General features: G+C 44.8%; 1 protein-coding gene across 1 annotated transcript in view; it reads left to right on the top strand.

The window, feature by feature from the left end:
- The window catches only part of KBTBD12 (kelch repeat and BTB domain containing 12), a 526,200-nt gene extending 515,225 nt beyond the window's left edge, over nucleotides 1-10,975 (top strand). Inside the window, exon 6 of the mRNA XM_085624402.1 lies at nucleotides 10,806-10,975. Coding sequence (XP_085480528.1) covers nucleotides 10,806-10,975 — 170 coding nt within the window. The remainder of the gene's footprint in view (nucleotides 1-10,805) is intronic.
- Nucleotides 10,976-23,204: the final 12,229 nt, after the last annotated feature.

The following is a 23,204-nucleotide window of genomic DNA, read 5'->3' as shown; positions in this document are numbered from 1 at the left end:
GACAGCCAATTAGCATGAAGCTCGTGATCGGGAGGGTGCGCGGATCCTCCGCGGCCATAGATATCACTATCTTTATTTCTTAATTTCTCAAAAACTACTGAACGGATTTACACCATTTTTAAAAAGGACGCTTTCTGAGCCAAACAGTACCTTTTTGCCCTATTTGGTACAATTCCGTTCAGTAGTTTTTGCTATAACCGTGTCTAAAGTTTCCTATGGGAAATTGATTTTTTGACCTCTATATTTTTTAATTTCTCATGAACTACTGAACGGATTTACACCATTTAAAAATAAGGGCGCTTTCTGAACCAAAGGCTACCTTTTTGCCAAATTTGGTGTAGTTTCGTTCAGCAGTTCGGGCTGTAGCCATGTGAAAATATCCTATGTTATGTTATGTTATGTTAAAATCATTTATAAAGCGCACAGCTGCCCCAACGAAGGGGCGTCCCGGCGCTAGTAGCAGTATCGAGAGAAAAAAATGTTTAGGCCATAGGGAAGAGAAAGGTCTTAATAGCTTTACGGAATGAGGTCAGACAGTCCAGGCTGCGGTTCTTCAGCGGCAGGGAGTTCCAAAGCTTGGGTGCCAAAAGACTGAAAGATTTGCCCCCAGCTCTCGATCTCTTAACTCTGGGGACAGAAGCTAGCATCGATTCAGAAGAGCGCAGCGTACGACTAGGGATGTACGGGGTGATCAAGTCAGACAGGATCTCGGGGGTGGAGAATTTAAGAATTTTGAAGGTGAGACAGAGGGATTTGTATTCAATTCTTTTGGAGATCGGCAGCCAATAAAGGCGTTGGATAGCCCCTGCTCCTGAACATGATCTCGAGAGACCAAGGATGGCGCGAGCTGCAGAGTTTTGGGTGCGCTGAAGACGATTCAATTCCGCCTTATTGGCCCCTAGCAGCAAAGAATTGGCATAGTCTAGTCTCGAAAGAATAGTGGCCTGGACTATAAGTTGGCGTGTAGACGAATCAAAAAACCGGAGCGTGGGTCTTAAGGCACGTAGAAGACCGAAGCAGGTGCCAGCTATTTTTTTGGTATGCTCTTGAAAGCTCAAGGTGGAATCAAACAGAAACCCGGGGTTCTTCACCACCAATTTGGTGGGGGGGGCAGGTCCCAGGGACGGAGGCCACCAATGGGAGTTCCAGAGCTCCCTGTCCCTGCCTACCAGAAGAACCTCGGATTTACTGGCATTCAGCTGGAGACAGTTCTCTGTCAGCCAGCCCGCGATAGCCTCAAGGCCTATCTGGAAATGAGAGGCATCGTGAACATGGTCGTCCGAGAGAGCTACCATGAGCTGGGTCTCGTCCGCGTAGGAAACCATGGAGAGACCATGGTAGTGGGCGACTGCAGCTAAGGGTTGTACGTAAAGGTTAAAAAGGGCCGGGCTAAGCGCCGAGCCCTGTGGAACCCCCTGCTCAATGGGTTTGATGGAGGAAGCAAAAGGGGGGGCAGAAACCTGAAAGGATCTGTCAGTCAGAAAGGAGCGGAACCATTCAAGGGCAAGATCTTTTATACCGGCTTCTTCAAGCCGGCGCAGGAGAATCCGATGGGAGACAAACGCCGCACTCAGATCAAGTAATACGAGTGCCGCTGTTTGGCCTTTATCAAGGATGGAACGTAGGTTTTCGCTCACAGCTAGAAGGCCTATAGCCCGCACGAAATCCATTCTGGGATTTATCTAAAATCTTATTTTTGTTTATATGATCAGAAAGAATTTTATTGGCATGTGCCTCCGCTACTTTGGCCACCCACGGTAGAAGAGAGATCGGCCGAAAATTCTCGGGCTTGGTGGGGTCAAGGAGAGGTTTTTTCAGCAAAGGAAGTACCTTGGCCTGTTTCCCGGCCAGGGGAACCAGAGCCTTGCTGAATGAGGAATTGATAGTCGAGAGTAGCGGTGGAAGGAGAACTGAAAGGCACTCTCGGTATAAAGCTGGTCTCATAGGGTCGAGAGGGGACCCCGATTTGACTTTGGAGCTGAGAGCAAGGAACTCTTCTTGTGAGATAGAGGGGATGCTCTCCAGGGAGGAATAAGATGTAGGAATTGAGAGCTGTTCTGACGTCATGGGAGGATTAGGGAAGGATTTATAGATATTTGCAACTTTTTGAACAAAGTAGGATGCCAGTTCTTCGCATTGTTTTCCGGAAGTGATATGCGAAGTGAGTGGATCTTTCCTTTTTTTCAGATCATTGATGATTTTGAATATGCATTTTGTGGGGTTGTTGCTGGAGGCAATCTGATTAGTGAAGAAGGCAGTACGGGCTAGTCGTATGGCTTTGTGGTAGCTTTTAATAGCGGCCTGATATTGTTTCTTCACTAAGGGGCAATAATCCTTGCACCATGCTCGTTCGCTATGTTTGCAGGCGCTCCGCATAGCGGCCAGGGAATCTGTATACCAGGGATTGGAGCAGGCGTCACGTCCCTTAGACCATTTTAATGGAATAAGGGAGTCAAGTGCCGCATAAATCCACTCACGGATAGCATTGTAGGCTTGTTCAGGGTCGAGGTTATCAAGGGTGGGGAGGCTGGAAGACAGGAAGGCCAGAAGGTCCTCCAGTTTCAGTTTGTGCCAGCTACGTTTAAACATGGCCCTAGTCGCAACTCTAGGAGTGGTCTCCACCTGAGGAAGAAGAATAGTAATGAGGTAGTGGTCAGACCAGCAGACAGGGCTAGGGAATTTGACCTGGAGAGAAGGGATATTAGAAAAGACCGGGTCTAATAGATGTCCAGCCAAATGCGTGGGTTCCAGCACCCGTTGTTTAAGTTGACAAGATTCAAGATCAGCAAGCAGGGAGCTGACGTTAGAATCAAGGGTGAAATTGGCTGTTCTGGTGGCCAGAGCATGAACAGCTTCCATAATGGCTACTTTAAATTCCGTGGAAGGGCCAGGAGGACGATAGACCAAGAGGCCAGAAAATGAAAAGTTGGCATTAAGTGAGATGGAGAAGCGTGCACATTCGGAACCAGCAATATCCTCGCGAGTGAATGTGCAGTGGAGGGGAGTCTTGAAGATGACTTTCAGACCACCACCTCTGGTTTCTCTATTGATGGTGTGGATGTTAAAACCTGGAGGAAGAGCAAGCCCAGGTTCAACAACAGTATCAGCCGTGAGCCATGTCTCGGTAATGAAGAAGACATCTGGAGATTCTGAATCAATGAGATCATAAATTTCGTTGTAATGTTTTACTAGAGAACGCGCATTCAGGTGGAGTATTTTAAAAGGAATTTTGATAGGAATGTGAGCAGCGGGTGGAGGAGAAAGGTATGAGTTGTACCTGCAACTGTTACAGCAGAAGGGTCCCTCTGGAGATAGACAGTGATCTACACTGCACAGGGGTAGATTGTGTCCAACTGCTATCAGAAAATCCCTGGTGTACCTAAGCGTTCCAGGGGAACGCCCAGCAGCATGGCTGGCGGCTGGCGGCGTACTGGCGCGGACGAAAGCAGACGGGCTTGCCTTAGGCTCATCCGCTGCGCGCCCGTCAAGCTCTACCTCCCGGCTCAAGCCTCAGGAGACTACAGTGGCGGGCCCGAGTGAGCGTCCGCTTAAGTGCTGGCATGGAGTGGAAAGGCTAGTGCGGGCCAGGAGGTACCACCAAGATGGCGTCCCCCCTGCCTCCACACGAGAAGCTGGAGTGCCGATCTGATGGCGTCCCTGGTGCAAATGCCCCAAAAAAGTGCAGGTAAGCAGTGCAAAGCGCCAACCTAGCGGTCTGAATTACAATGAGTATTAAAAGCTGGTAAAACCCCCAACAGTTAAATACAAGTAAAACAGTTTTAAAAGCGAGTTAAAAAACGAAAATAGCAGCAAGTAGCTAAGCGTCATGCTCTACCTCCCGGCTCAAGCCTCAGGAGACTACGGGAAATAACATTGGGAAAACGCGTTTTGGGACCCCCCTTTTTTCTCGGCCCCTGCTTGACGAGTCACCCCCAAACTTTCAGGATAGGAGCTGACCGAAGCGCCCCACTAGTTTTGAAAATGTTGCGAATATTCGTCAACCGGCGCCAAAGTTTTGGGAAAAGAATGTTACGATTTTCCTATGGTAACTAGGTCCTAACTATAACTACCTACTGGCGACCGCCAGTAGGTAATATGTATGTGTATATATATATACATACATACATACATATGTGTATATATATATATATATATATATATATATATATATATATATATATATATATATATATATATATATATATATATATATATATATATATATATATATATATATATATATATATATATATATATTCCTCATGTCTGCCCTCCTCTCATCTGTGCTGCTTGTCAATGTAACATTTTCGGTACCGGAATAGCATGCTACTCTCCGCAAAGCGCTTCAATGCCTCATCAGGGTTCATAAGCACTAAATAAATACCATTTCAATTACAATAGTGCTAGTCCTTGTCCAATGAAAGGTGGTCTATGTCCCCAAAAGGCCACAACTGACTGCACCAATTAGATATCACAGCAGATGAGGTGTAGAGGAATACTCATATGTCTAGGGGCTTTTAGAGCTGTAAGCTCTGCCTACCTCCAGTATCCACACATCTAGTCAAGGCAGCCTGCCTTCTGCAGACACTCAGTGGGCACCAAAGGAGGTTTTCAATACGGCACTGGAGGAGAGAGTTGGGGTCAGGGGTGCATTGTGTAATGTAACTGGTGCTCATTTAAAGCGCTCTCTCCCTTACCTTCAAGTCAAGTTTGTGCCATATAAAACGGCAAAAAACAAATCTCCTACAGTTATGAGAGGGCAAGGGGGAGTAGGCTGACTGGTTGGGGGGCCATCATTGGTTGCTTTTTTGCACCCTGCCTGTGATGGCCCTTCCACCGCATTCGTGCGGTGTGGGTTACAGTTACAGCATGTAGTCCTGAAAGTGCCACACTCATTGGAGTTAGAGTTGGGGGTACATTGTGTAATCAACTGGTGCTCATGTAAAGCGCTCCCATACCTCCTGACCAGGCAGAACAGCCACTGGCATCTGCACGCTTATACCACCCAAGGCACAGCCCCTAACCGTACAGCACAATTTTCCCCATCGAATAGTCCAGCACAGTTTTTAATATTTATTTCCTAGAATCCAGGTGCCCACTGTATGGAGCACTCAGTGCCATCGGAGGCACCAGGCCCACACCAACTATACACAAATGGGGAATAAGGACGGGAAGTTACTTAATCAAAGAATACACCACACCACCACCACTGAGCGAGGCCCGCCACCTTTCCAACCCCAAGCGAGGTATAGGATTCTGCCAATCCACCTCCCCTGCAGAACTTACCTGCTAGGTCTTGGAGCACTGGCGGTCGTTGTCTCATCATCGTCTGCAGTGTGGTGAGGTGTGTAGTGCCAGACATACTCCCTACAACAATTGAAATAGGACCTGACCCCACCTACCAACCTTGCCAACCAATGTGTCTCCCCTAATTTAATGGGGGTGATTCACATTGTTCCGCGCTGTTTGCTTCTAAATTGCAGTTTTCAGTCCAGTTCTGTTTTGTACTGCGTTGGCTCCCTCAAGTGGCCAAACGGTGCAACAAATGTGAAAAATCAGTGATACCCGGTTTAAACAGGGTCAGCTGATTTTCAGCCGGGAGAGTACTGTCGGGCACAATCGGTTATTACCAATTTCTGGACAACCTAAATATATTCAACAACTGAAAATCATCACAGATTTTTCATCAACCACAAATACAACCATTCTAGTGGGAAAAAAAGATAAATACTTTTTAATTAGATGTAAAGATGCTCATTGCTAATAGTGACCACACAGTGTGATAAAAAGAGTTGCAAAGTTATGGATACAATAAAAGATAGTGGACCTCGACAATCAATTCTCTGTCAGGGGCAAAACAAATGCATTTAGTCATAAGCCTCAAGGTCCATTTTGTCCGATTGGCTTGCTTGCTTATTGAGATGTGAGCGTTCAGTGAAATTTGAACCTATATGCTGATTGTGATTTATTTCAACTTTTACAGCCCTTACTTCAACATCCTGTGACTTATTAATTACTTTAATCCTTGAATATCCATGATTGTCTAAAAGATCCAAATCTTGCTAATGCTCCAAACTACTATGTCCTGTTGATGACCTTGAAGTTGCATTAGGTCGAAACATTGTAAAAACGAGTCTACTTGAACGTCTCACTCAGGTTGAAGAACTCATACTCAGCAGGCAGGGTGCCCTCTCTGATGTTTATTTTCACATTACAGTGCATGTCCATAGCAGAGTATATTCAAAATTAACCATTTACACGCCAAGGATGTCCGAAAAGCTGGGTAAAGAGCATGTCTCATTTCCCGCATAGCTTACAAGTAACTCATTCTCATGCATCAGAGATAGCTTTATAAGCTTTCTTTTCTCACCAAGGGCAGGAGAAACTCTTCCCTCCCTGGTGGTTCTGACACAGAATTGTGCTACTGTGGGGCAGTTGTCGGTCAGCAGTGAAGCGACGCTGGAAGATTTTAACTGGTGCTGTACAGTACATCCTTCTTGAGGCATAATGGGCTGCATGAAACAAGCTTGCCTGAAGCAATCTCTTAAATGGATCGCGCATCCTTGCAGTAGAGCGGGTTTCCACTTAGTGCCCTAAGCACGCCCCCCTTGGTTTGTAGCCCTATCAGTGATGGCCTGCAGCATGTCACCCATGCTACTGCCTGACCATGAATCATGCAGTCCTTGTTTCATTGATTGATATCAATCTTCTGCAGCTCATGTTTAGTGAAGAAAGGGTAGGACCCAGATGGGGGATCTATCCACTAGGAAGTCGTACAGAGTCTGGTGCCAGAATGTTCTACTCGTGGTTCCACAAGGGTCAGATCCGTCCTTCAGGAGAGGTCCTGCTGCTTTCAGAGACCTCCTGGAGATGTCCCTAACACTGGGCATGGGAGGGCTTAGATCATATAAGGCTGCACAGTCAGCTTGCCGGCATGACCTTTGCTCACTTTCCACTGAGAATGGGCTAAAGACCGCTCTCTGGAAACCTTCAGGGATTATATATGCTCAATCATTAGAGACATCAACAATATCAATGGAGGCCATATTGACTCATTCTGCCCTCCCCACCAGACATTTCTGATTATCTCATCCTTTCTTCCTGAAAAGAGATACAATGTTGGAGCTTCCTCCTGGGCCCTCTTAGGTGGCTTTCACATAAGGCAGCAAAAATATACCATAACACTATATAGCACCCTCGGGTCTAAGATGAAAACAAAGAGAGAGAACATCCAAGGTGAGCCTTTAGTGGCCCATGGGGTTTCCCTTTATTAGGACGAAATCCCCACCCACCATAGGTTGCACGCTTCATCATTTGGATTCTCCTTGTGATGGGAAAACCTAGTCCCACCATGGGCTACAACCCACTCTCTGAGAGGGAGGAGCTCAGGGATGTTTTGTTCCTAGTTTTAGATGTACTAAATATGACATTGATGAGTGGAAAACTAGGTTGGGTGAGATACGCAGCTCAAAGACATATAGTTATAGTGAGAAAGTGAGATAATACTGGCTACCAGGTGCATAATATACCTTTATTAGCACGTCCTTGGGCCAGAATTAAAACCAAAGCACTATCAGGGGTAACATTTACCTTTGAGTTGGTGTGAAACAGGGGGGGTCTGCATGTTTCAGCCTGTTGACCCTCAATAGAGGTGTTGTGGCTTTCGTCAGGACCAAAGTATATTATAGTATAGTAGTTTGTCAACAATTACTTTAATCGTGAAAAAATGGTGAAAGAGGTTCAGAAGAGAAAATGCAAAACCAGTGATCTTTTTCTTCTTTGGGGATTTACTGGTGGTACCCATATATTGCGGGAAATTAGCCTCACCTTAACCTGGCATGCAGCTCAGGGAGGGGGCACCGCTCTCGCAGTCGGTACTCCGGGCACGAAAGTCTGCTGCCTGACGGAAAAATGACTTTTCTGGTAGCCTGTTTTATCTCACTTTCTCACTATTACTATATTTCTTTGCGCTGTGTATCTCACCCACCTAGTTTTCCACTCATCATTGTCAGATTTAGTACATCAAAAACTAGGAACAAAACATCCCCGAGCTCCTCCCTCTCAGAGAGGGGGTTGTAGCCCGTGGAGTGAGTAGGTTTTCCCCTAACAAGGAGAATCCCATGATGAAGCGTGCCACCTATGGTGGGTGAGGGATTTCATCCTACTCAAGGTACACCCCAAGGGACACTAAAGGCTCACCTTGGATGTTCTCTCTCTTCTTTGTTTTCATCTTAGACCAGAGGGTTCTATATAGTGTTATGGTTAAAGATTGGGTAGTTAACCCTCGCAGGTCTTAAAACTTTCTCCTCGGACCCTCTCCTCCCTTTTGTGTGGATATGGCAAAAATATACTACCTATTGCAAACATTCTCTGCAGACTTGATACAATCAGTAGGGAAGACAACCCTACATTAATTAACTAAAGAAGAAATATGAAGGAAAGTGTACGGCATAGTTGAAGTTTGGAGATGTGTGTGTGGCATTGCCATTTCACTCGGAGAACGTGGGACATACAGAGGGCTCTCAGGAGAGCATGTGAAGTGGCCTTGGACTTGCAGGGGAGAATGCAGCATGATTAACAGCTATCTGGAGAGCACAAGTGTTGTATGACGGAACCACGCATGCATTTCCCATGCTTGCCTTCACAACGCAGTCAATACAACAAATGCATTGTTACCACGCATTCCTCGACCACTCAAGTCATTACAATGACTTGCCTAAGGGTAGCAATGGACTTTGGAATAGTATAATTTACTATTCCAACTCCAGTTTGCGCATCAGTAGGGAACGTGTTGGACTTAAAATCCAACACCAGTCCAATAACACAAACCCTAAAGCAAGTCAAGCACAAAACATGACAAAAGGCTTGCGGGAAAGCATGCAACATGCAGAGGGATTTAAGAAGAGCATAGCACCCAGCAGTGACAGCAGGACAAAGAGTGACATGACAGGCAAATTGCAAGAGGCATGTGGCATAGTAGAGGGACTGTTGGCCAGTGTGTAAAATGGCAGAGGGCTTTTGGGAGTGTTGGTGATATTGCAGAATCCTTATAGGTGAGCAGGAAGTTTGCTGGACAGTGCATTGGACATGGTTGAGAGCTCCTAGAGCTAATGTCACCTAAAAGAGGGTATTTAATATGAGACAGGGATGAAAGCTCGCAGTTTCAGAGGTGACATGGGAGAAGTCTCCCAGGACAGTGATCAGTACAGCCAAAAGCTCTCAGAGGACATGAGTGTAGACGGACATGTAGGGCACAGAGCTTGGTGAAGAAGGTGCAACGTGAATGGGGCTTGGAGAAGACTGTGACCTGGCAGGGGACTTTCAGAAGAGTATGAGACATGACAAAGGCCTGAAGGAGAGTGTATGACATGGTGACCATATGCAAGAGAGCGTGAAATATGGTAGAGTCTTATGAGAAAAAATGTGACAAGGCAAAAGACCAGCAGTAAAGCAAGTCACTGGCAGATTACTGGCATATGAGGACTACTGGGGAATGATTGTGGTATGAAAGGGCTTTTTGGAAAGGATTTGACTTGGAAGATGCGTTGTCTAAGCCATGGCAAGGGACCCAGTGTCAAGACCAAGGGATTGGTAATGGCCTGACAAGGGACTTTGTCTCATAATGGCAAAGGAAACATAGGAGAGCTTGTGACATTGTGGGAGGCTCACAGGAGTGTTTGGTGGACAGGTAGCCTACAGGAGAGAGCGAAAGATGACCTGTGAGACACTGTGACTGACAGAGGGCCTGAAGGAGACAGTGAGAGATGGCAGAGACTTCACTGAGACACTGACTGACAGAGGGCCCGAAGGAGACAGTGAGAGATGGTAGAGACAACACTAAGACAGTGTAACTAGCAGTGCTTTCAGAAGGGCATAGGACATGGCAGAATGTATGGAGGAAATTTCATGATACGGCAGAATTCATGAAAGAACCCTTGTGGCATAGCAGAGGGCATGGAAGGAATCCCGTGACCTACAGTGGGCAGTTAGACTTTTAGCAGTCTTTCAAGAGAACATAACATGCTAGAGGCCACCCAGAGAGGAAGTGACTGGCGGATAATTTGCAGAAGAGCATGCGACCCAGCAGAGGGCTTCCAAAGAAGTGTTTGCCATTGCAGAGAGCCTCCTGGAGGCCTTGTAATGGTGCAAATAGTCTCCACAGGAGGGTGGCACATGCAGTGTTGACATGGGTGGCAAAGAGCGTGCAGCAAAGCGTGCAACATGGCTGAGGGTACCTCAAAGGGAGCATGGCAAGACAGGGGGCTCCCAGGAAAACATGTGACTAAGCACAGGGCTTGTAGCATGAGACATATCTGAGGGCAAGTCCTCAGATATGTCTCATTCCTCTAGGATCCTTCCAGAATGCCTCTTAATAGAGAGTGCAAGAGAGTGGAAAAGCTATCCAAGAGATCCTGTGACTTGGCTGAGGGCTTACCGGAGTGTGTGGTTCATGGCTGCTGGCTTCCAGAGCAGTGTGTGACATTGCAGAGGGCTCACCAGAGTGTGTGGTTCATGGCTGGTGGCTTCCAGCGCAGAGTGTAATGTGGCTGAGCGCTTACCGGAGTGTTGTTCATGGCTGGTGGTTTCCAGCAAAGTGTGTAATATGGCTGAGGGCTCACCAGAGTGTGTGGTTCATGGCTGGCGGCTTCCAGCACAGTGTGTGACGTGGCTGAAGACTCACCGGAGTGTGTAGTTCATCATGGCTGACGGTTTCCAGCACAGTGTGTGACGTGGCTGAGAACCTGCTCTACGTGTTTGTCTTGTTCCTTTGACCTGAGCTCCATATTCTCTGCCTCCTATTTCAGATCGTCACGAGGTCATCATGAAAGACATTCTAGAGCTTGACACGTGGGAGAACAAGTGGAACATGGCAGCTGTGAAGGTTCTGATGCACGACAGCTATGACGTCTGCCTTGTTGCAAAGATGAACCCTCGAGATCTGATCCCTCCCCCCACAGACTTGGTGGAGCAGTAGCCACAGCTCCACCCCCTCTGGGAGAGTTCATCTCATGCATTATTTCCTCCATTCATCCATTCAATCTGGACCTCCACGTGAGAAGTGAACACTGGGTGATGAGGCCAGTTCCTCAAACTGAGAGCAGCTGCAAGGACTGGAAGAGGTCCCCTTGATGCCGGATTATGGATGGATTGTCTTTTTGTTCAGCCAGTATCTTTATTTACAAGCATTGTGGTTCCCAATACTGTATTTTAAGCTGCATTGTTTTTGTTTTTATTTAATGAAAGTTCAACAGTTTGATATTGTTTTAATATCCTGCTATCCAACCCCTTGAGATGACTTTTCCCAGTGCTTATTGACAGAAAGACCTTTTCCTTCACCTTCTTTAACTATCATGCTACTACCCTTGCCCTGCCTTCCCTAACGCTTATAGCCTCAAAGCCTTAAGCGGTGTCCCATGCATCAATCAAAGCTATGCTACCGTCATTTCACACTATTGATAGCCCAAAAGTCTTTAGCTGCGCTGATGCGACTATCAAAGCCACCCTACGGCCCTTTCACTATGTTGATAGGCTATGGGGTCTTTAGCTGCCTCCCATGCGGCTATCAAAGCCACGCTACTGCCCTTTCACTCTGCTGATAGGCTCAGAGGTCTTTAGCTGCCTCCCATGCGGCTATCAAAGTCACCCTACTGCCCTTTCACTATGTTGATAGGCTATGGGGTCTTTACCTGCCTCCCATGCGGCTATCAAAGCCACGCTACTGCCCTTTCACTCTGTTGATAGGCTCAGATGTCTTCAGCTATGACCCATGCAGCTATCAAAGCCACGCAGCTGCCCTTTCAGACTTTTGATAGGCTCAGTGTTCTTTAGCTGTACCCCATGCGGCTATGAAAGCCACGCTGCTGCCCTTTCACTCTGTTGATAGGCCCATATGTATTTAGCTGCACCCCATGCAGCTATCAAAGCCACACTGCTGCCCTCTGACTCTGTTGATAGGCCCAGAGGTCCTTAGCTGCACCCCATGCAGCTATCAAAGCCACGCTACTGCCCTTTCACTCTGTTGATAGGCCCAGAGGTCTTTAGCTGCGCCCCATGCTATTATTAAAGCCATGCTACTGCCCTCTCACTCTGTTGATAGGCCCAGAGGTCCTTAGCTGCACCCCATGCGGCTATCAAAGCCATGCAACTGCCCTTTCACTCTATTGACAGGCTCAAAGTTCTTTATGTGTGCCCCATGCAACTATCAGAGCCACGCCACCTCCCTTTCACTCTGTTCACAGGCTCAGGTGTCTTTAGCTGCGTCCCGTGCGACTATCAAAGCCACGCTACTGCCCTTTCACTCTGTTGATAGGCACAGAGGTCTTTAGCTGTACCCCATGCGGCTATCAAAGCCACGCTGCTGCCCTTTCACTCTGTTGATAGGCTCAGAGGTCTTTAGCTGTGCCCCATGCATCTATCAAAGCCACGCTACTGCCCTTTCACTCTGTTGATAGGCTCAGAGGTCCTTAGCTGCGCCCCATGCAGCTATCAAAGCCACGCTACTGCCCTTTCACTCTGTTGATAGGCCCAGAGGTCTTTAGCTGCACCCCATCAATAGTTTTTCCCACTGCTGATAGAGTCAGAGATCTGTAGGTACACCCTTTGCGTCTAGCAAAACCATGCCACTGCCCTCACCATTTTCAATATATTTTCCAGTGCCGCTAGTTTCAAAGGGGCTTATTTATGAGTCCTTGTGTCACATTTGCGCCACCGGTGCGTCAATTTTTGTGACGCACCAGCAGTGTAAAAAATGCGCCATGTTGCGTCATATTTGCAAAGTGACGCATCTAGGTAGATGTGTCACTTTGTAAACCCCTGCGCCACATTATACTTGCGCCAGGTATAATGTATGCAGGGTTGGGCGTCTGACGCAAGTAAGCCTCGTAGAAGTGACGCAGTGAGATTTCACTGCATCACTTCTAGGCGTAAGACTGACGCAGGCACATTTTGAAATGGGACTTGCCCATGTAAAATGACCCATTGATCGAGTTGCATCACTTTTGTGACACACTCCAGCAATGCGTCATTTTTGTGCCTACAGATACGTCAGAAATACTGACGTATCTGTAACTCCTTGTGACATGATGCGTCATACTGTAAATATAATGTGTCCAGCATGTCGCAAGGAGGGCGCAATGAAAAATTACGCATCGCTGTTTTCATGCAGCGATGCGTCACTTTTCATAAACGAGGCCCTAAGGTCTTTAGCTGCACCACATGGGTCTATCAAAGTCACGGTACTGTCTTCACCATTTGCAATCGCTGGTCCCACTGCTGATAGATTGAAAGGTCTTTAGCGGTGCCCCATGCGTTTATCAAAGGAAGGCATTGCCCTTACCTTTGGGATGGGATTTCCCACTGCTGATAGACTCAAAGGGGCAGATTTACTAACATTTGACTCAACACAATGCAGCAAGACAACTTTCTGTTCTGCGTCAAATGGAGAGGGCAGGAATGCGGCATAGCTACCAGGGTCTAGGGCAGTCCTGCTCTCTCTCTGCCCTGGCGCAGTAGTGGCTGAGGACAAATGAACAAGCTCAGGAAGTCAAGATTGTAAGTCTTGTCTGTTCTAAACTCCCACATTCTTATAATCCCTATATTTACCCAAGTAAGTTTTTTACTCATCCAGAAGTACTCACCTGAAGAGGGGAAACAATAAGCAGGGCTTTCATTAAAGATGCCCAATTTTGGATTCCTTCGAAGGCAAACCCCATCAAAACAAGTATCTCAGAGACCTCCAAGAAGGATGACATAACTTTATCAGGAGTCCAAGTATGAGAATTACCAATCTGCATGCTTCCTACAGCCCTTCAAGGAGAACATGAACATCTCTACCTTTGTCATACATAGTCGAAGGACAAACCAATGTGTCATGAACCTTAACGATAAACCTATTTTATTTCTGGTTAGAGAACTGGAAATCTGTGACCATTCCCCACACATTAAACTCCTCATCAACACACCCATGTCTTATGGTATGATTACCAAAGCAGACCCCTCTAACAGACGACAAATAAAGACACAAAACAGAAGAAAGAAAGGGGTGTAAGTGCTGTGACGAGAAGACATTACTGCATGTAATCGAGGCATTACCTCGAATCTCTCTTCATATTATCTCATAATAGGATATGTCAAAACAGTCCCTTACTTTAAAAAATCAACCTGGAATCTTTGCCTAAAACTCTGTCCCAACAAAGATGATATTCTTTGGCAGAAGCAGTCCCCAACTGAAAGAAAGAGGATTGAGGGAAAGCTTCAGGCCCCCTCACCACAGAAGCATGAAAACCACAGGCACCATATAGAAAGCAGCAGATATGGCTTGTCAATAAACATCAGGATTTGGCCAATGAGAGCCCAGGACCGAACTTTGCAGGCAAGTTGAAGAATACAAGGCCCACTTAGTCCTAAAAAAGACCCTAGCGAGACACACAAGTGCTGACCAGAGAGAGAGAAATGCAATCATGCCTATAAAAAAGTATTATGGGGGCTAAAAGCTTTGATTCCTTAGAAACAGTGCTTAATGTGTACAGGTGGTTGCAGGTCGTGAACACCGACATTCATTTTTGGGGACCAGGACTTATTTTTCATCATTAAACTTTGACCCAGAGCAAAAGAGAGAAAGGCAGAAAAGGGATATAGAAAGAGGAAAAGAAAGATAGGAAAACAGTCACAAAGGAAGACTGGAGAAAGCTGGACTGAAAAACAACCTGCAAAGGATGAAATAAAAAGACAGGAAATGTAGGATGTTAGAAGCAAGAGGCAGAGACGGAATCAGTACGTTGCAACCTTGGTATTCGGCAACCCAACATTCTGCAGCGGACGCCTGAGAAAAACTTTGGTCCCTGGTATACCATACCTTGCCAGTCTTACACTGATAGGCACATACAGGGAATTCCATATGTGCTGAGATGAGTATCACTGAATGGGCTTCTGCTAACATTCAAATGCGCAAATAAACCCAGATTTGTCTGCATACCCTCGCGGGTGATTAGCGGCGCTCTACAAATACGAGATGATTGATTGATTGGCCAATGAGAGTCTGACAGTCACTAAGCTGATCTAGTCTCTCTGCACAATGTTCTTTGGCCACATGAGTCACAGCTCTGCTGTGCTGCACAAGCAGGGAACAATTGTACACCACTATATTTAAAGAGCCACACGCTGATGATGTCATCAAGTCACTCATGCAAATAAAATTGTTTTAGCATGATGTAAAGGACAGAAGAGCAACAACGACCCCCACAGCACAGGTAGGGTCATGAAACATGTTTTGACCATCGAATTTTGTAGGTATTTACCAGGTATTTATTAGATTACAATGTACAAATCACCGCTGAGAAGTTGCAGCTAGTGCATTGATATACCCACAATACAGTCACCATGTGTAGTTCTTGCATCGAAAGGCACAACACAGTCAACAGTTGTAGTTCTTGCATCGAAAGGTACAACACAGTCACCACGTGTAGTTCTTGCATCGAAAGACACAGCACAGTCACAAAGTGTAGTTCTTGCATCGAAAGGCATAACACAGTCACAAAGTCTAAGTCTTGCATCGAAAGGCACAACACAGTCACCATGTGTAGTTCTTGCATCGAAAGGCACAACACAGTCACAAAGTGTAGTTCTTGCATCAAAAGGCACAACATAGTCACAAAGTGTAGTTCTTGCATCGAAAGGCATAACACAGTCACCATGTGTAGTTCTTGCATCGAAAGACACAACACAGTCACAAAGACTAATTCTTGCATCGAAAGGTATAACACAGTCACCATGTGTAGTTCTTGCATCGAAAGGCACAACACAGTCACAAAGTGTAGTTTTTGCATCGAAAGGCACAACACAATCACCATGTGTAGTTCTTGCATCGAAAGGTACAACACAGTCATAAAGTGTAGTTATTGCATCAAAAGGCACAACACAATCACTATGTGTAGTTCTTACACCGAAAGGCACAACACAGTCACAAAGTGTAGTTCTTTCATCGAAAGGCACATCACAGTCACCATGTGTAGTTCTTGCATCGAAAGGTACAACACAGTCACCATGTGTAGTTTTGCATCGAAAGACACAGCACAGTCACAAAGTGTAGTTCTTGCATCGAAAGGCACAACACAGTCACAAAGTCTAAGTCTTGCATCGAAAGGCACAACACAGTCACCATGTGTAGTTCTTGCATCGAATGGCACAAAACAGTCACAAAGTGTAGTTTTTGCATCGACAGGCACAACACAATCACCATGTGTAGTTCTTGCATCGAAAGGTACAACACAGTCATAAAGTGTAGTTATTGCATCAAAAGGCACAACACAATCACCATGTGTAGTTCTTGCATCGAAAGGTACAACACAGTCACAAAGTGTAGTTCTTGCATCAAAAGGCAAAACACAGTCACTATGTGTAGTTCTTGCATCGAAAGGCACAACACAGTCACAAAGTCTAATTCTTGTATCAAAAGGCATAACACAGTCACCATGTGTAGTTCATGCATCGAAAGGCACAACACACTCACAAAGTGTAGTTTTTGCATCGAAAGACACAACACAGTCACAAAGTCTAATTCTTGCTTAGAAAGGCACAACAGTCACCATGTGTAGTTCTTGCATCGAAAGACACAACACAGTCACAAAGTCAAATTCTTGCATCGAAAGGCACAACACAGTCACCATGTGTAGTTCTTGCATCGAAAGGCACAACACAGTCACAAAGTGTAGTTTTTGCATCAAAAGGCACAACACAATCACTATGTGTAGTTCTCACAACGAAAGGCACAACACAGTCACAAAGTGTAGTTCTTTCATCGAAAGGCACAACACAGTCACCATGTGTAGTTCTTGTATCGAAAGGAACAACACTGGCACCATGTGTAGTTCTTCCATCTAAAGTCACAATGCAGTCACACATGTAAGTCTTTGTCCTCTCTTAGAACCATCATAGCAAGTGTTATTTTTCAGGCCTTGGTGAAGAGAACAATACAAAAGATATTAGTAGCCACACTAGGATACCAGGAGCCACACCAAGGGCCACATTTAAGGAGCTGGATGTTAGAGTTAAGGGCCCAACATGATGGATTGTGCAGTCCACAGCGGAGGTCAAGGTCTTCTTATTATAAAATGTCTTAAATTAATGTTACTGATGATGGAGAAAAAATGTCCTTAATTGTCAATCTCTTTGGGAACTGAGGTATTTCCTTCATTGATGTATTTATGCTTTCATTCGTATGATCTAGAATGTGCAAGCATTTTATAATATTTGCATGACGACATGAATGTTGCATTTAAATTCATAAAGATATCTCAAATTTGCGACCTTATGAAGGGCGATGGAGATAGATGTTCTTTTAGATGCATTTTTATTATGAATATAATCAATTTTTTAGCACTAATTTGTGAATTGCCAACTGTAGCTCTAAAGATTTTTGTTTTTGTTTTTTACAGTGCAATTTTAATTTTGCTTACAGGTATGACTAAAAATATTATTATCCTATTAAAATGCGGTTTAAACATTCAAATTAAAAACTTTGAGAGGATACTCAACATTCAACACTCAACATTCAAATGCGCAAATAAACCCAGATTTGTCTGCATACCCTCGCGGGTGATTAGCGGCGCTCTACAAATACGAGATGATTGATTGATTGGCCAATGAGAGTCTGGCAGTCACTGAGCTGTTCTAGTCTCTCTGCACAATGTTCTTTGGCCACATGAGTCACAGCTCTGCTGTGCTGCACAAGCAGGGAACAATTGTACACCACTATATTTAAAGAGCCACACGCTGATGATGTCATCAAGTCACTCATGCAAATAAAATTGTTTTAGCATGATGTAAAGGACAGAAGAGCAACAACGACCCCCACAGCACAGGTAGGGTCATGAAACATGTTTTGACCATCGAATTTTGTAGGTATTTACCAGGTATTTATTAGATTACAATGTACAAATCACCGCTGAGAAGTTGCAGCTAGTGCATTGATATACCCACAATACAGTCACCATGTGTAATTCTTGCATCGAAAGACACAGCACAGTCACAAAGTGTAGTTCTTGCATCGAAAGGCACAACACAGTCACAAAATCTAAGTCTTGCATCGAAAGGCACAACACAGTCACCATGTGTAGTTCTTGCATCGAAAGGCACAACACAGTCACAAAGTTTAATTTTTGCATCGAAAGGCACAACACAATCACCATGTGTAGTTCTTGCATCGAAAGGCACAACACAATCACTATGTGTAGTTCTTACACCGAAAGGCACAACACAGTCACTATGTGTAGTTCTTGCATCGAAAGGCACAACATAGTCACAAAGTGTAGTTCTTGCATCGAAAGGCATAACACAGTCACCATGTGTAGTTCTTGCATCGAAAGACACAACACAGTCACAAAGTCTAATTCTTGCATCGAAAGGCATAACACAGTCACCATGTGTAGTTCTTGCATCGAAAGGCACAACACAGTCACAAAGTGTAGTTTTTGCATCGAAAGGCACAACACAATCACCATGTGTAGTTCTTGCATCGAAAGGAACAACACAGTCACAAAGTGTAGTTATTGCATCAAAAGGCACAACACAATCACTATGTGTAGTTCTTACACCGAAAGGCACAACACAGTCACAAAGTGTAGTTCTTTCATCGAAAGGCACAACACAGTCACCATGTGTAGTTCTTGCATCGAAAGGTACAACACAGTCACCATGTGTAGTTTTGCATCGAAAGACACAGCACAGTCACAAAGTGTAGTTCTTGCATCGAAAGGCACAACACAGTCACAAAGTCTAAGTCTTGCATCGAAAGGCACAACACAGTCACAAAGTGTAGTTTTTGCATCGAAAGGCACAACACAATCACCATGTGTAGTTCTTGCATTGAAAGGCACAAAAAAGTCACAAAGTGTAGTTCTTGCATCAAAAGGCACAACACAGTCACTATGTGTAGTTCTTGCATCGAAAGGCACAACAGAGTCACAAAGTCTAATTCTTGTATCGAAAGGCACAACACAGTCACCATGTGTAGTTCTTGCATCGAAAGGCACAACACAGTCACAAAGTGTAGTTTTTGCATCAAAAGGCACAACACAATCCCTATGTGTAGTTCTTACACCGAAAGGCACAACACAGTCACAAAGTGTAGTTCTTTCATCTAAAGGCACAACACAGTCACCATGTGTAGTTCTTGTATCGAAAGGAACAACACAGTCACCATGTGTAGTTCTTCCATCTAAAGGCACAATGCAGTCACACATGTAAGTCTTTGTCCTCTCTTAGAACCATCATAGCAAGTGTTATTTTTCAGTCCTTGGTGAAGAGAACAATACAAAAGATATCAGTAGCCAGACTAGGATACCAGGAGCCACACCAAGGGCCACATTTAAGGAGCTGGATGTTAGAGTTAAGGGTCCAACATGATGGATTGTGCAGTCCACAGCGGAGGTCAAGGTCTTCTTATTATAAAATGTCTTAAATGAATGTTACTGATGATGGAGAAAAAATGTCCTTAATTATCAATCTCTTTGGGAACTGAGGTATTTCCTTCATTGATGTATTTATGCTTTCATTCGTATGATCTAGAATGTGCAAGCATTTTATAATATTTGCATGACGACATGAATGTTGCATTTAAATTCATAAAGATATCTCAAATTTGCGAACTTATGAAGGGCGATGGAGATAGATGTTCTTTTAGATGCATTTTTATTATGAATATAATCAATTTTTTAGCACTAATTTGTGAATTGCCAACTGTAGCTCTAAAGATTTTTGTTTTTGTTTTTATCAGTGCAATTTTAATTTTGCTTACAGGTATGACTAAAAATATTATTATCCTATTAAAATGTGGTTTAAACATTCAAATAAAAAACTTTGAGAGGATACTCTGGACTCGCCGTATTATTTATTTAGCCTGGTTCTGGATCTCCCCATTGTAAATTTGCTAATGGGGAGGGTAAGGGAGAGGGTGGGACGGAATGAGTGATCGAGCGATATAGCGCGTGTTCATAGATGTGATACCTAGGCACAGGGCCCATGCACTGTGTATGGAAGGAGACTGAGAACAGGTGAATTTTCTGAAACAGCCAGAAGGTTATGAAGCCGTGGGACAGGCATAAGACAAAGAGTTCCAATATTGGGCTGTTTGGAAGGGAACTTTTCTGCCTCCTTAGGAAAACAGGTGGAAATTGGAAGAACCCAGAAAAGATCGCTCGAAGGTTCTTTGTACACTGCTGTGGATTAGGGAAAATACCTGGGATTTATGATATAGTGGGGTTACATGATAGATGCACTTAATGAAAATTCAGGCTTGGGTGTCCAACTGATACAATGACCACCAGTTGCTGGAAGCATGGGAGATCTCTTTGAAGTGGCATTTTGAGCAATTTACAGCCAGTGTGAAAGGTGTTTCAAAAGGCATGCCAGAATTGATGGTGGTGTTGGCGCTTCTCGGAGATAGCTTCTATAACTCTGCTGAGATTATATTGTTGGACTAGGTCCACCAGCACTCATGTGCAGCTTGAGTGGCCATCCATACAGAAAGGATTCCATTCCTCTTCCAGAGTAGTTGGACTGCATCCAAAGCAAATATTCATAGGACCCGAATCACAAAACTAACTTAAGACAAAATCCTAAACTTACTACATTTTGGTATTCACAGAAGGCACTTTGTTATGCTCTGCATTGTTATTCTATTTTACACACTTCACCCTTTCTTCATGCTGCTCAGCCAATGTGCATGTTTACTGTAGAATGTTGGGAATGCAGTGGTGCATGGAATGTTGGGTGTCTGTGTGAGTGAGGAAAGACAGTTAGAGAGAGAGGGGCTGAGCAGCAGGCAGGCTGCTCCTGGTGTAGTTTGCAACTACAAGGGGTTTCCTACTACCTGGAACTAATGGCTTGACTACTGGCTAATCTACTTATACTTCACCTGTTACCTGGACTACCCATCTGATGTACTTACCAACCATCTGGATGTAATTGAACCAACTACAGATTAAAGGTACAAGTTAAATCTACTTGGCTACCAGTGTCTACTTCTACTACAGAACACAACATATTTTGGCGACGAGCGACAGTTGGAGAAGTACCTACATGCCTACTTGCCTGTACAGTTGGTCAAGTAACCACAGGATGACATCTGCACAAGTCCACATGATGAGAAGAAGCCACAGGTCTAACTTGCCAAGACAGCATAGAAATGATGCAACTACAAGCACGCTAAAGGCAACTTATGAAGAGTCTCAAGAGGTTCCAACGCAACACAAGAGGTCACAAGCAACAAAAGAAATTGGCACAGCACTCTCCACAGCCCCACCAGTGTCCTGTACAACGGACAGCCCCAAAGTAAGCATGCTGTATTAGTCCTGCTTCAGTAAGGACTTGGAACTTGTACAAACTGTGCTTGTATGCAGCACATGTTAAGATTTTGGTAAAGTTTTTCATTTTGTACAACTGTGCTTGGAAGCAGCTCTTGTCATGTTCTTACATGGCCATCTAATCTGTGCGAAATCTAACTCCTTCTGGATGTGGGAGCAGCTTTGGAGGTGCCTAGATAGTGTTTTTAATTGCTACATTCATCTAAATTGGAGCAGTGATCCACACTGACCGTGTCTTGCACAGGTGTTTGTAAGCGCAGTAGTGGCAGCATATTGCAGTTGAAGCACTGTTTGGGGAGATTATGGAGTCTACACACACCCTGCGGTTTACACGACGCTGCACTACGTTTGGCATTTTCAGAGCCGAAGTAGTGTTGGAGTACCGAATCTTTATAATTGGCCCTTTTGTACTTGTTATGCGGCAAGAAACGGAGGATATTGCCTAATGTACATTTTTGGCGCTTTTGAGGTGAGCCTTTCTTTTGTTTTTTTTCTCTGTTACTGGCAGCGCTTTACTGTTAGTCTAACTGGTGTTTTGAAATTCAAAAGCTGAGGCGCGAGCTACATGCAGCGCGTGGATTCGTACCTGAGATGCCTCCATGTCGCGTAGATCCACGAGGGTTCTCCTGTGACGCTCTACCATTGTACTGCAGCGTTTTGGTGCATTCGCGTGCCGGGAGCCACCCGGCGCAACGCCACAAGCGTGCCACCATCTTGAGGCTGGCAAGCGCTTTTGTTAATGCTGGTTCCCAGCGTGCCTGCCAGCCTGTCTGTTTGCCAACCACTTTTTTTATGTGGAGCACGAAGAGTGACAAAATTGTCGCGTTTTGGGGAACGAGTTGGCTGCTGTTTCTTGTTTCCATGCAGCGTTTTGCCCCGGTGATCGGTCAGGTTTCTAAAAGTGGTCTTAGGATGCTGTTTGAACACCTGCGGTGAGTGGAAGTTTTTTTCTATTATTTACCATCCGGTGACAAAGTTTCTCCATTGACTATCTTCCGGTGCCATGTTCCATGTATCTGGACATTAAGTATGAGTATTCTGATTCACTAAACATTTTTGAGATTGACTAATCTCAATTGAGAGACTTATGGCAGCAGCGGTGTATTTAAAACAGGATCACTGACTAATTTTTTTTAATGGAGGTGCTCTTCCTTTAAGTTTGCTCACAGGCGCACATTATTGGACTGTCTTGTATTATGGATTTGGCTTCAATGGGCTTTCTCAGACAAGACACATTTTTGTAGGGTGGTGTGCACAAGTTGGGTGTGTACACACAGCTCAGGTGAGAGATCGCTCACCGGCGTAGTCTTTGGTTTTATTTTTTTTCCCTACAGAAATGTTTTTGCTTTGCTTGTACATTGTGTATGTATTGAACAGCAACTATGCTTGAGGGATTTAGGTTAACAGTTTACATGTGCCAGCTTCCACATCTTGGGTTTTCTCTCCCGTAGGACGTCCTGATCTGGTTTATTAGTGGGTAGCTGCACTACAATGCTCCCTTAACTGGTATGGGCATGCGTTTGGGAATTCTTCCTTTTTCGCATAAAGTGTTACATTTAGCCCCTACGCAGGGGTGGGTATTGTGAGTTCTTCTTTTCTCTTTAAGCGTTACACGCAGCCTCTACACTGGGGGTGAGTTTATGAGTGTGTCTCACAGGTACAGTTGTTTGTTTAGTAACCCTGATTCGGGGTATGTTTATCGGGTCTTCTCCGATTAACATAACAGGTAACCCTTTCACTGGGTTGGTTTTAGTCATGGGTTCGATTCCAATTTACACTTGTTAGTTTGGTAACTCCTACGCGGTGTATGTTTTGGGGGATTTCTCCAATCAAAATTACATGTAA

The sequence above is a fragment of the Triturus cristatus genome, chromosome 9 (genome assembly GCF_964204655.1).
Source record: "Triturus cristatus chromosome 9, aTriCri1.1, whole genome shotgun sequence".
Lineage (NCBI taxonomy): Eukaryota > Metazoa > Chordata > Amphibia > Caudata > Salamandridae > Triturus > Triturus cristatus.
This window is presented reverse-complemented; position numbering and strand designations above follow the sequence as displayed.